Here is a 14,086-nt window from a genome sequence, read left to right on the forward strand (position 1 = left end):
TGAAAACAGACTGCATGCTGAAGGGCTGTTTCTGAAGAAGAGATGATTCAAGTATATTAAGATCAGAAATAATTGTCATGAAAGTATTAAGAAAGAAGGTTAAATATTTTAAGATTTTGGTGCGTTCTTCATCCTAGAGATTTTTCAGTAAATTAAAAATCATACAATGAAAATAACTTCTACAAACTTCTCTCTTCATTTTATATCAAAATAGTCCATTTTGCCAGCTACATTGTGCATGCTGTGTCAGGCCAGTAACAGTATCCTGTACATATATGGCCCAGTTGTAGAAAAATTATATGTTGTATATTTAAAGATTTTTATTGATTTTCAATTGATCTTAACCATTAATGTCTCTATCTATGGAAAATCACCTGGTGTGACAATTAAATTAATTTTAGAATTCAGAATTTCTAGTATTACAAGAAAATAAACTTACCCTGTAGCTATATGTTTTTGTTCTGTTTACTTTGATGTCAAGTTTCGTTAGTGGTTTTTGCTATATAAACAAGGTCAGCTTGAGGTCAAGCGTAGCTAAGAACCCTGATTTGAGCAAGTAGAGCTAAAGTATTGGACCGTGTGATTGTACTGTTATTACTTTTTTGTTGTTGTAATTATTTATTTATTTATTTATTAATCAAATAGCAGTAAAGTCTAGATCTTGCAAATATTTCAAGAAATTGCGTCTATATGGTCTGTATTTTAAGTATGGAGAGCTTTGATGTTGATTTTTGACCTTAGTTTGATGTGGTATTTAATTTGGTATGTCTTACATCTGTACAGGACTGTATTTCTTACATTTTTCTTAGCAGAAAGTTTGAGCTGTGTGTAAATTCCATTTATTTGAGAAGTGCTAAATTTAGGGAGCTATACAGAGGAGATAATTTCTTAGTGAATTATCAGACATCTCATCACATCTGTAAAAGACACAGAAGGTTAACTACATTTGAATAATTTTAATGTTTATGTTCTGTACTTCGAAAGCCAAAGATATTCTCTTTAAACTTGTGTTCAAATTTTATCTGAAGTCATGAGGCTCCTTTCTTGTCCACTTGAAACCACCAGCATAAGTCATTTTGTTATATCCCTTGACTTCTAACAAATTATGTTTTGTCTGTATTGTGTATACATATCTGTTGGTTGAATTGCTTGCCAGTACCTGCTTTCTGATAGAATATACTGATGTTACACTAGAATAAATTACTTTTATAAGTTTACATATTCTAATTTTTATAACATATTAGTAACTACTGAAATCACTGCATTTTGAAGACACCTTGGTTGTGGTTTTTTGTGATAAATTTACTGAGACGTTAAGCAGTTCACATACACTGCCTATGCATTCAAAGTTGTGAGTGGATTTTTTTGGTTCTGAGTGGAGAAAGATCTATGTATCCATGTTTATCCTGTATATGTAACATATGATATGGAGGTTTTGTGCATTTTTAAAGTTTAGATTATTTTGGAGACTTGTTTCTCTCTGCCCCAAAGTTATATTAATGAAACTGTATGCCTAGCTGAGCATTCTAAGTCACTTTAACATCATTCTTTTCAGTTTCTGTTTAATTGCCTGCAAGAACAGAAAAACAGAACTTGTCTTAAGTTACCAGATGCTTATTGGCTTTGAAGATTGAGGATAGTGTTGGAGATGTGTAAAGGAAAACTTGGGAATAAAATTTTGAGCACCTGTGGTATGGATATTCCTTTCTGAAGTAACAGTATAGGCACACTGCTTTTGCTAGGGGAAGTGGAATTTGTAAGCAGTGCTTTTGCTAGCATTCTTAAATACTGACTGACCTTAGGAAAGGTTTTGCCTCTGCACCATCAGAACATCTTGTGTCTTAGCTGAAAGCAGTAAAAATTGGGAAATTTTCCTGGGGCCAAGAGAATTATAACCTAATTTAACTCAATACTAAAGCTAAAATAATGTTGATTTCTGTCCTTTTTGGTAGAGAAATTGATTAATAATCTGTAATTAGTAATTGCAATTACTAATTAAGTAGTGATTGATTAGTAAAAGCCAATGCATTTCAAACTTGCCAGTTTTCACTGGCAATTTCACAGGAAGTTTAGAGCTTGTTTTGTTACATTTTGTGCTGAGATATCTTGTTACACAACTTCTGAATGACAAATCATAACTTCAGATAATTGAAATAATGTTGAATAAAAATCACTGTCATGAGTTGTTGCAATTTCAGTTTGTCAGTGATGTAAAATTCAGTCTGATGTAAGAATGACATGGTTTTTTAGTTATTTATCAATAGCATAATTTTTGTTGTTGTTTTTAGAACTTTCCTGATGTAGATGATGAAGGATACAGCATTAAACCAGAAGCAACACAAGATATCCTTTCTACTATTATTATGTCAAGTTATTTGATGCTACTACAATTCTTTGGAAAGAGGAAGTACTGACTAAAGAGTTAAGGAAGATGAATGACATTTATGCCTATGTAGCAACCTTCTATTCCTACATTCGTAGCTTTTGTAAAATGAACTAAATTTTTTCTTGTATGTATGTGTGCAAATGTTAAAGATTAAATTAGATCTCTTGGGAACTTAAAAAGGACAGTAAAAACGAAAAGCAAAAAAATAGCCAGATCCATTGCAAATCCAAAATTCCATTGCAGATCTCTGTCCATGAAAAGCTCTCAGAGAGTTTATAAAGTTTGCAAACTTTTTAAAGCATATTGTATGGTTATCTGTTCTATACCTGTGCCCTCACTTTTTTTTTCTAGTGTAGCACTACAGCAGTGTAGAAATAGAATTTCTGTTACTTAATGAAGTCATTACACTACATGCTGTTTCCAGTTGGTGCTTTTAGCTTTTACTGTGTTTTTAATAGCTTCATATTGAAAGCTTATTAGCTTTCATATACAGAGTAGATTTTGTTCAGACTTGCTTTATTGAGGCTGAAAATTTTTCTCTGCTGTTCCCCTGTTGCTCTGGAGGAAAATTCTTGTCCACTTTTTTCCTACTGCCGCAGAGGAAAGTTCTGCTTAAGAGCTGGGAATAGTTACCATAAATCTAAGCAAGCTTGGTATGTTGGTAAGATAGCTAATTTTTGGAAATGTATTCACTGAATTTTCTGGGTACTTCAGATAAAAGGTGAATTTAGGCTGTACCATTACCTTAAATTGCAAAAACTTTTAAGCAGTTAACAGCTCATTACAGTGGCCAAGTCATCATCATAACTTCTTTTGAAAGAAGTTATATTCACCTTTGCAGAATATTCCTCTAATGCCCACATGGAAGAGTCCTGTAACAATAAAAGCAGTTGGTGTAATATTCTATTTTAAAAAATTATATAAAGTGACAGACTTTTATCCAGTTCTAAGGGGAGTATTGTTTTATGCTTTGCATGTGTTTCTGAAAGTGAGAGAGAAGTGAACAACGTCTGTGCTTACGATGAATGATTCATTTGGACATCCTATTTTTTATTATCTCTTTTTTGTTGTGAAACAAAAGAAGAGGCGTACATTCAGTGAAAAATATCCATGATTTGAAATCTGTCATGTGATACTACTTCAGCTGCTGAAAATCTTGACCAGCTTCAGGAACTTATCACCTCCCTTTCTCTTTTCCTCCCTTAGCCTCTAGAAATTTATTTTGTTGATGGGAACTCATGAGATAATTTGTTGGACGACATTGTTTTACTGTGACAGTCAATCATAATAAGTCTGATTTAAATCTGTGTTGGTGAAACATTTTACAAGAACTGTCTTATTTGTAGGAAATTAATCTTGAAGGTCAGTGATAACATTCAAGACAATAAATCTTTTGATGAAATTAGAATTACTTGTCTTTGAAAACTTTTCTATAACTGCTTTATTTTGAAGGAAGAGAGATGTAAGATGAAGATACTTGGCTTTTTCCTCACCACAAGTTTCAGATCCTTTGAGCTGAAAGGGATTTTGAATGTCAGGTTTAAAACTTTGTTAGGGAATAGTTTGAAGGAATTTAGTGCAAATGTATGTCATATTTTCAGGTGAAAATAACTTAGAAGAAGTGACTTAGAGAATATGTACACTTCTTCCAGGTAGTACAGAACTTTTCTGTAGAGGGAAATTTTCAAATTTTTCTTGTCAAAACAGATGGAGGTTTTAAGACTTAGCTTGGGACTTTCAGAGCTTTTCTTCAGTGCTGCTCCTTTGCTTATAAAGCGCTGTTTATTTCCCTTATTTTAAGCTCTGAGATGTCCAAAGATGACAGTACTTTAAGCAGCTGACATTGTTCAGTTTACTGTGCAGTCTTCTGTATAACTGGCATCCTTTCTTAAAAAATTTTCAGTGTCACACTGTAAAAGGAGCAAGTAATGGTGACTCCTTCTCTTTCCTTCACTGTTTATGTTAGGGACAGGTATTTCATATACATGGGCATTTCACTGCTTATCAAAAAACCTAGGCTTTTCTTCGTTTGATTTAAAAGACTTCTACATTTTTTCATACATCTGTTAGAATCCCTGTTGGAGTCTTGCAAATTATAATTTTACATGCTGAAGTGTTGCTGCTTTAGTGTCTTAAATTTAACCTTATGCCTTCAAATATGCAGTTACTCAGTTATATGCAGATATTGCCATTCTTCAGTTATATGACATCATGTTTTTCTGAACAGAATCATCATTCTGAAGATAAATGAAATAAACCCCTAAATTTTAACTCTGAATTGTGCATTTTGGACTGTGAATGTATGTAAGTGCACAAAGAGGTCACTTAATATGAGCATTTTCTGAATCAGAATTGTAAAGTAGATTAAGCAGATGGCTTTGAGGTATTTCCACCTTAACTGAGACAAACATACCAAAGAGAACCATTTCTATTCATCCAGTGAGTCTGACTCTGAAGATGATGAACCCAGGAGGTTCCATGTGGAAATAAAACCAGTCCAGCCAAATAACAGCTCTCAATACACTATGCCTTCTTTGGATGAATTAAAAGTATCCATAGGGAACATCACTCTTTCTCCAGCTATATCTGTAAGTCTGTTGCTCCTTGTATTTTTGATGTGTAGAAAAGTGGTAAAGAAACTGTAATGTAACCATATATTAAAATGTTCAGAATTTATTCTAGGTTCAGTAATTCTTTTTTCTAATGCACTTTTTTGGTACATTTCATATTCCAATATATATAGATTGCACTTTGATATTGCAATATAGCATTAAGTATTTTTCTCATATTTAAATTTTCCTTTGACACTTGATTATTCCGTTCTTGTGTTTGTGCTCTTGCCACCATAAGACATTCAGTTACATCTTAGGGTTAGCTGAGCATAGCTTTGAACATAATTTGAAAATTAATTTTCAATAACATACAGGTCTTTTAAAAAAGATTGTATAATGAGGCTACATCTAACATTTGCAGTGCAGCTTTATTGATGTATCCTGCCAATTCATGGAATAATCCTCTATACCACCAGATGATAAATAATATTAGGGTATGCTAGTACAGTATTCAGATCAGAGCAAGACTGGTTCTGATTTTAAGGAAAATAGTGCACATAACATATTAAAATAATATTTTTTCTCTTTTTTCCCTCACCACATTTTGAAAGCAGAGGCACAGTCCTGTAAGTAGAGAATGGCTTTTTATTTGCATTTGTAGTTAAAACTAAGTAAGTCTAGTGTGTGAGGGGACTTGTTGGGAAAACATGAGGAATGTTTTGTTTCATTTATACCATGTGATAAATACATAGGCTGTATAATTTTCTGTCCCAGACAGTAAAGGGATTTAAAAATGCTGCTCCCTTTGTCAGCTCTTCGGTATTTATTCCTACGTTTTCAAGCTGGTATGGCAGATGTGCACTGGATGCTCTGCCCAGGCTCATGTTCCGTGGTCTTCCACAAGTTCATTATGTTTTTGCCTGGCACTGAAAACAAAATACCTCATAGGAAGTTGAGTGGATATAAGAACTCTGGGACTGTTAAGTGGTTTATTTCACAGTAGAAGAACTTACTCCTCTTTTTTTTTTCCCTGTTTCAGGCACAAATGAATCAAAATTCCTCCAGTAAGTGTGAATCTTTTAGTCTTATTTTTTTAACATAGAATGAAAACAAATATCGGTTTAATTGTTGGAGACACAAACTTCTTAAATGTCTGTATTTTACATTGAACAAAATGTTTCTCTTATTAGTTTTATATAACTATTCCTTATCTATATACTTGGCTGTTACCTGTTGTGGGGACCAGATTACCTTGTATCTGACAGTAGTGAGGAACACATCCACATGCCAAAGGGGTTGCCTCAAAGGAGAAACTTCTGTGCAAGTTCCTGAAACCCTTCCACCTGCTCAATTTTAGTATGATCCAGCAAAGCACACCATGTTTATGATGTAAAATACTGAAATAGAGGATAGAGCATTAGCTTCTATTATTCAGGGTTGGATTTTTTTTTCTTTTTAGCCAATGGGAACCCAGGCCAGATTTGCTAAAGAACGGTGTTGATGTAAATTGTATAATTCAAGGAGGAAGTTTCAAGCAAACAATACTTCCTTATGAAGTGCACTGGTCTATGTAGTCTTTTTGTAGTTCAGGAATATCTAAACTTATCAGATATGATACATTTTCTTTTTTTCCATTTTAATAGTAATTTGTTTTGAACCGCCAACACTAATATTAAGTATCTTTTTATAATTAAAATGAAATTTTTATTTCATATTTCACACCTTTAGTGATAATATGGTATCATTTTCTTAGGTGAAGAGTCAACAAAATCAAAACTATCTGCTCCAGCTACTGAGTAAGTTCAAATGTAAAATTCTGTCAAGTCCTATTTTGCAGGAATTTGTTCTTATTTTTCTAAACTTGGAAACTCATTGGAAATGACAGCTGAGTGCTGTCTTAAGTTGTACATCTATTGCATTGTAAGCCTAAGTGTATCAATGGATATTTCCATTCATTTGTTTACACATTCTAATACATTTGATTTATTGTGATCAATTTCAGTTGGTATTTATAATTACATAGCTACACAATGTTTTTGAATAAGACAGTTTTTAAATAAGATAGTTTCTATCCAAGAGTGTTCCGTGGTAAAGTGTTTAAGATTGCAAACCCCAGATTTACACTGATCTGCATACATTGCTTATGTGTATATATGCTGAAATAAATGAATTTGAAGATGTAAGTCAGTTATTTAACTGACATTATGGAGTATGTCCACTCACAAATTTTCACTCAAGTGTTGGCTATGACAGTCTCCGTATGTGTAAATCAGTTCTTTGACCTGCAACTTTTGACTAATTCTTTTCTTTTTAGATGCAAAGACTAATATAAACTAATTTGTCAAAAGTCTTTATCATATTATTGAGGGACTTTTTACAAGAGTTATGTAGTGATAGGACTAGGAGCAGTGGCTTTAAATTCAGAGTAGTTTTACATTAAATATATGGAGGAAATTCTTTACTGTGAGGTCTAGTGAGACATGGAAATAGATCGCCTAGAGAAGTTCTGGATGCCCTGTCTCTGGAAATGTTCCAGGTCAGTCTGGAAGAGGCTTTAAACAACCTGGTCTAGTGGATGTCAGCATGGTTGGAACAGAATTTTTAAAGATCCCTTCAAAGCCAAACTGTTCTGTGATTATTGTAATTATTATATTATGAAACTACTACTGAACTTTGTGATTTTTATGAATGCATAAATCTTTCATTTCTATTTCAATTTTAACTCTTAATATAGAAAGGGGAACAGTGACTTCCTGGCATGGGATCCACTCTTCAGCACTTCTCTTGAATCTTCATCTTCAGCTTCTTTGGCATCCTCATCTTCCTCAGGTAAAATATTTGATGGTAGAGACGGTGTTTGCCATATTTCTGGGTGTTCTGGTGTTGTTTTTTCAGTTATTACCAAGGGGATGTGCTTTTATGCATAAGTTATAGAGTTTTATAAAGCAGTATACTGTCTTACAAATATTACAGAACTGAGAAGGTAGCATATAAGGCTTTCAAGCTAGAGAGCAAGAAGGAAGAGGGAATGCTAGACACTTCAGAAAAATTCTGTTTTGCTCCTGCCTTTTTTTTATTGCCTTCTCACACTTACTGGATAATTGCTCACCGTCTAGAATGTAATCAATTTTTTTCAGCTGATAAGGCTGGAAGATAAAATGGAGATTGTTGCAGCAACTGTGAGATCAGCTGAGCTTACACAATGAATAGGGATGGATTTCTTCTTTCCAGGAAAGTTGGCTGGGCTATGTAGTACAAAGAGCAGAGCTTTGCTGTGAGGAACTTGTTTCCTGTAGGAAGGCATGATTCTGTTAGGGGTTGTGAAGGCATAATCCAAGGGGAGATGGATAAAAATAACAGGACTGAGACATGAATTAAACTGAGATTCTGAAAGCAGGGATATTGCAAGGAAAATGATGGTGTGGAGCATATGGGAGGAGGTGGAGGGAGAGAGCACATGTTTGGGAATTTTGGGTTGCAGGATATTATTGTTGGTAGGACACTGGCAAGCTTTCCTGAAACCTGGTCTTTGCAAAAAAAAGTTCCATGCTTCTTTTCAGTCTACTTACTATGCATCTTTACTCCAACACCTTAATTTTCTCTTAATGTAGACACTTTCCTCCTTCTACAGACCTGAGAAAGGAAGTGTGTTCGCTGATTTTTTTTTTTAAACTAAGTACTTGTATTCCAAAAATGGTTCTCATTTCTTTGTTCATTATGGTTTTCTAGTGTTTTTCTTCTGTGCATGATCATGCAGATTGAAGAACAATAAGGAGGATTACATGTATCAGTAGGAGAATTCTGAAAAACTGGTGTTATTTCTTGGTTTAAGTAATGTTCTTTTAACAGCAATCAACATTGCTTTGTAACTCTTCAGATTTTAATAACTTAGTCTTTCACAACAAATTGATGTTCCTTAAAGGTTACAGTTTTAATAAATCTGGCTTACATAATTCATTATAATTCTCTCATCCTGACTTACATAATCAGTCACTAGTACTGGCAAGTGGATCCACCATGTATGTGGTAACACATTTAAGAATAAATTCTAGAGAGATATATATAACTGGAATACTCTGAAAAGAAATGGTGCTTTCTTAGAATACTCTGTTTTGATAACTTCGGTCTTGTATTGGATTCTGCAGAGAAAGGCAGAGGATACTGAACTTCTTGTGCTGGTGGTTGTAGCTGTATTCAGGTGTTTATTGCTGTGCCTGGATGAGGAGTGAAAGCAGGTTAGGAAGTCATCTTACAGTTCCTGCTGGCAGCAGAACCGTGGAGAAAGTAGTCTCTGGCTGATGAGTAATGACAGAGATCCATAATATCCTCTGTAGCTCTATCTGGCACGGAGTCATCTACCCTGGTCATACCCATAAGGCTTATACACAGAGCCCTGCAGTTCATTGAAACTGGTGCAATAGAGGGTCTTGTGGGCATAAATCAAGTTTAGATACATCTGTGCATTGGCAAACTTTATCTGATAAATCATTCTTTCAAGGACTGTTGTGCTAAAAGTTAACTAAGATATTTACATTTGTGCAATCATCTGTAGAATTAAGTAGAAAGTAAATGTTTCAAAGTATAACAAATTTCTAATACATTTGGAGTAAAAAAAAAGCCTGGATCAATGAAGGTCATGTTGTTTAAATTGAGTTCTAATGCTTGCTAACTTGCAAGTAAGTTTTAAAACTTTTTTTAAATACTTATCAGATGGTATTTTCCTCAAAATTAATTTTTATCTTCAACTTGAAGGTTTGTAATAAGGTGGTGCTTAAGGTTTTTGAAAATCTTAATCCCAAACTTAAATTACATACATTAGTTGTGTGGAATACAGTATATGTCCCTTATGGTTTAAACATTTGTTTAACTATTGGTTTATAACCATGTTAATCATTGAACACTTAAACTACCTTGGTATTTGAGCAGACAGTGCTTTATGCAGCACAGAAGTAATCTTTGGTCATCCATGAATAATCTCACTTTATTAGAAGTTTCAGCTATCTTTGTTATCTTGAACAAACACAACAGACATTTTTTAGCTAGCTCTTGATATTTTCAAAATGCTTCTATTATTTATCTTCCTTATTTTCATCCATATGTATTTTTAAAATAGTTCTTAACATGTCCACATTGTTTTTAAATAGGATTTGTAGTAGTATATTAAAGCCTTTGAATGGTAGTTAAAATATCTGCTTGAAAGGGAAAGCTGTGTTAAAATTCTTAATGTGTAGGTGGACTTGGAGAATGTATTTGTTTATGGCAAAAGGGACACTGTAGAGAGGACAATTGTACTTTTGATCTGAACTTTTAAATGTGTTTCTTTTTTGGATTTTGGGTTGTCACTGCTGTTGCTCCTAGCTCTGCCAATCTGCAAGATGTTGAGAATTGACTAACCTTGCATTTTCTGCTTCTATTGTCATCTAGAGCAACAGGCAACAGCAAGTGCAGGGAATACTTGTGAAAAATTCCTTTTTTCAGCAGTCAGAAGGTTATAGGATGAGAGAGGGGAAAAAAACTGAGGTGGATGGTGCCTCATCCATATTGTTACCCACTAGACACAGATTGATAGAGACAGAATAACTATCAGACTGAATCTTGTGGCTCCATTGTCTTCATTCATTCACCTGAAAGTCAAATCTGTTGGACCTTCCTATTACAAATACTAGGACTAAGAGAATCAAAGTCTTTGGAAGGAAGAGGATAGGTTTGATTAAATAACTTTGGAGGAAATTAAAAGCAGCAAGGTGTGGAGAGGAACTAAAAATGGAATAGGATGCAGGAAAGAAAAGACAAAGATGAGAAAAAATTAAATCACAACAGGTAGGAAGTCAAAGGAAAGTTCTGAGAAATAGAGCCTTAAGTGGAGATGCACACAATAATTTTTTTTAATGTACTGAAAAATGGAAAGGGACATAGTTGGCAGTATGAATGAAGTACATATGATATGTGACTGGCTTTTTTCTGTCTTCTATTTATGACTTGGGGGAGTTACTTTAATAGAACAGTTATTTTTCATGCTGGCTGGTAGCCCTTGTGCAGTGGATATTAAATACTTTTTTGAATATTGAAAATTTTATCTTTTCATTGTTGGTCCTAGTTTCAATTCTTCCCTTTTCCTTCAGCTACCCTAACAGAGCACAATAGGAGCTCCTCATCATCTACCACTGATTTGCCTGGGTGTAGAATATCTCAGTCTTTGCTTGGACACCAGACAGATTCTGGGTCTACAAGCCCATCCTCACCAGGCTTTACCATTAGCACTTTGTGCAAATCTGGTGTTACAGCAGCGCCATCAGGGAGTACCAGTACTTTATCCTGTTTTTCACGGTCTCAGAGTCAGTGGATTTCCTTTGCTGATGAACTTCTTACAATTAGACACACAAGCACAGACAAGAAGGAGCCCCAAAGATTGCATTTTAAAACTGAAAATGCCTGCCTTGCCTCTTCTGCTTTGCTTGGGAATTCTTCCAACAGCTGTGCTTCTGAGGATCAAAGTGACCTTTTCAATAACTCTATATGCCATGAACAATTATTCATTGAAGAAACTGGCACTGCTACTGAAATATCTTCTGCATCATCTTCAGCACTACTGGACTATAGTTTAGTGTCTTCTTGTGCTCATACAAATAAGGGTATGCCAAGCATGCATTCTGTACTGCTCTTTGCTAATAACTGACTCCAAAAAGCAAGCTTTGGATTCATTTTTTATTTTTCTTATTATTGTTCAACTGATGTTAAAATTAACTCATCCTCTTACTTAGAATGTACTAAACTGCTTGTTAATACCAGTTGGGACAGTGAAGTAAATATTCAGCTTAAAATAAGAAGAAAATTCAAATTATTCATTTAAAAGCATTGCTTTTTCTTAACTATGCAGTGCTGCTTTTCTAGAAATGGGAATTTATTTTTGTGGGATGTCAGACAGCAATGAGATCTCAAAGATTAAGTAATTGTGTTTGCAAAAACAATTCTTTTTACATACAAGCATCCAAGAGTGGTTGGTATAAAATCACTTGAGAGCAATAAGAAAGCCCACAATGCTGTTTTTAGATGCACTTTTCAGGGTATCACATGGCACTATTTTAAAAGCACTTATGATTTGTGTTAACTCTTTAAACGTGGCACTTGTACAATAGGAACCTCTAGTAGAAACATCACTTCTAGATATTCTACTCAAGTAAATAACTAATTATGTTCAGTATGATCTTTCTAATATTTTCTTAACTTTGCTTTCTTTCAGCAAGGCCCACCACTCCGCTTTCTGTGGGCACCATTGTACCCCCTCCAAGACCTGCTTCAAGACCAAAGCTGTCTACAGGGAAGCTTAGTGGGATTAATGAAATAGTATGTATTGATTATTATTTTTTTTTGTTTGCCATTTTGACTTGATTTCAGATACTCTATTCATTTACTCTATTACAGTGGAGTTGCTTTCTAGCCAATGTTCAAGGAATCTCATAAGCAGGTTTTCAACATTGCCAAATAGGTATGGTTATAGTTTACGATAAATATCAACACAAATACTAAGATCCAAAACATAATTTTTGCATTAGCTGAGTGTTTTCAATTGAGCAAAGCAGTAATTTGATAATGAAGGCCAAAATACTATTGAAGTTATTAACAAACCTCCCTTGATTTAGGGGTATCACCAAAGCTCTGGGAAATGAGCGGGGTATTTTTCAGTTGTACATTGACAGAAGTAGCCCTGTTGTGACTTCTCCCTGCACATGGTGCTGCTTTGTGGAAAAGGGAGGTGGTAGATCACAGCAGCTGCCCATGAGAATGGCAAGATGTTGCACACTGCATGTACCTGCAGTGTGGGTTCACCTGCCGATAAGGAATGTGCTAAAGAATGCAAATAACCAAATAGCCTATCAGACTAGGCCATGCCTAATTTCCTCTGTAAATATTAGTATTCTGCAGGTTTCACTTGACTTCCTGACTTGGAAAAATGTTCCTGTGGTAAAATCCTCTTCTTGTCTTTCAAAGTAGCAAGATGTTTTCACCATATTCTTGGTACAAACAAAGTTCTCATCTTATGCTTTGACAAAACTGACAGAATATTTTCAAACTGTTTTGCTTTTCTGTAGGATCAGAAAAGAGTTCGTTTTGAAATTCATCTCTTTTTCCAATACAGAATTGTGGTAATTGCTCTCAGCCCAAGGAATCTGTTCTTCATGTCATTTATCTGTTCTAATATAAAGTATGATCCTGAACAAAGCTACCTTAATTTTATACTGTTGCTTTTGAAATATACTATTATCTGGATACAAGTAGAAGGTTGTCAGTTGTCTTCATTACATGTTAACTCCTTTAGTCTCTATCAAAGCCAAGAAGTGCAATAAAATGGGGGGAATAAAGCTACTGTGACATCCTGGCCTTAGGGGAAAGGAAACACCCAAGATTCACGAATGCTAGTGGTTGAAAGGAATGCCTAAAGTCAGAGGGTCCACAAAACTCACAAAGCTTTATTATTAAATGATGCACTTGACATGGAAATTGGTATGTTGGTCCCTGACTTACTGTATATGCACGTGACAGTGGATTCTGGATAAAGAGGTAGAATAAAAAAGGAAGAAACAAAGGAACATATGAAATAAACAGGAAGAGAAAGGGAGAAAGAGAGATCACCAATCCTGGTTCCAGTGTCAATTCAGCTGATGAAGTATCCTGGAGATACCACCTAGGCTTGTTGGGAATACTGGTTTTCCACACCCTCGAGCTAAGTTTATTGTTTTCTATGCAAATTAGTTATCATGCACAGTTCATTCTTTCAGACCTTTCTGGAATTCAGTCAGAGGACTTTGGGGGTCCTGGGTGATCTTGTTACCCCCAGTCCATTCCCACTTCTCTGCCTCATTCCTGCACTTGAGCTGTACCTGTTCTGGTGCTCATCTGCAGGAGCTAGAGCAAGATGTGACAGAAAAGTGCTGCCTACCACTGTGTAGCGCCTACTCCAGCCACATCTTGTTCTTTTTCACTTTGTTTTTACCAACAATCCTTGGTTATTACAGCACACTTCCTCTGTTAGTACCAACAGTCTTTGGTTATTAACAATGATCTGTCATTATTACCAGCAATCCTTGTTTATTAGTACCAACAATCCTTTATTATTACCAACAGTCTTTGATCAGTATCCACAGCCCTT

At 34.8% G+C, this 14,086-nt stretch overlaps 1 protein-coding gene across 11 annotated transcripts in view; it reads left to right on the top strand.

Moving 5' to 3' along the window:
• The window catches only part of FCHO2 (FCH and mu domain containing endocytic adaptor 2), an 82,673-nt gene that overhangs the window by 49,357 nt on the left and 19,230 nt on the right, over window positions 1–14,086 (top strand). For 6 of the 11 annotated variants that reach the window (XM_039729838.1, XM_039729842.1, XM_039729848.1 and 3 more), the window contains exons 12-19: window positions 2,289–2,343; window positions 4,796–4,974; window positions 5,550–5,564; window positions 5,978–6,002; window positions 6,692–6,734; window positions 7,673–7,767; window positions 11,061–11,570; window positions 12,179–12,282. In XM_039729838.1, coding sequence (XP_039585772.1) covers window positions 2,289–2,343; window positions 4,796–4,974; window positions 5,550–5,564; window positions 5,978–6,002; window positions 6,692–6,734; window positions 7,673–7,767; window positions 11,061–11,570; window positions 12,179–12,282 — 1,026 coding nt within the window. The remainder of the gene's footprint in view (window positions 1–2,288; window positions 2,344–4,795; window positions 4,975–5,549; window positions 5,565–5,977; window positions 6,003–6,691; window positions 6,735–7,672; window positions 7,768–11,060; window positions 11,571–12,178; window positions 12,283–14,086) is intronic. The other 5 variants (XM_039729843.1, XM_039729844.1, XM_039729839.1 and 2 more) reach the window with 4 other exon arrangements.

The sequence above is a fragment of the Passer montanus genome, unplaced genomic scaffold, assembly GCF_014805655.1.
Source record: "Passer montanus isolate IOZ18808 unplaced genomic scaffold, ASM1480565v1 scaffold7, whole genome shotgun sequence".
Lineage (NCBI taxonomy): Eukaryota > Metazoa > Chordata > Aves > Passeriformes > Passeridae > Passer > Passer montanus.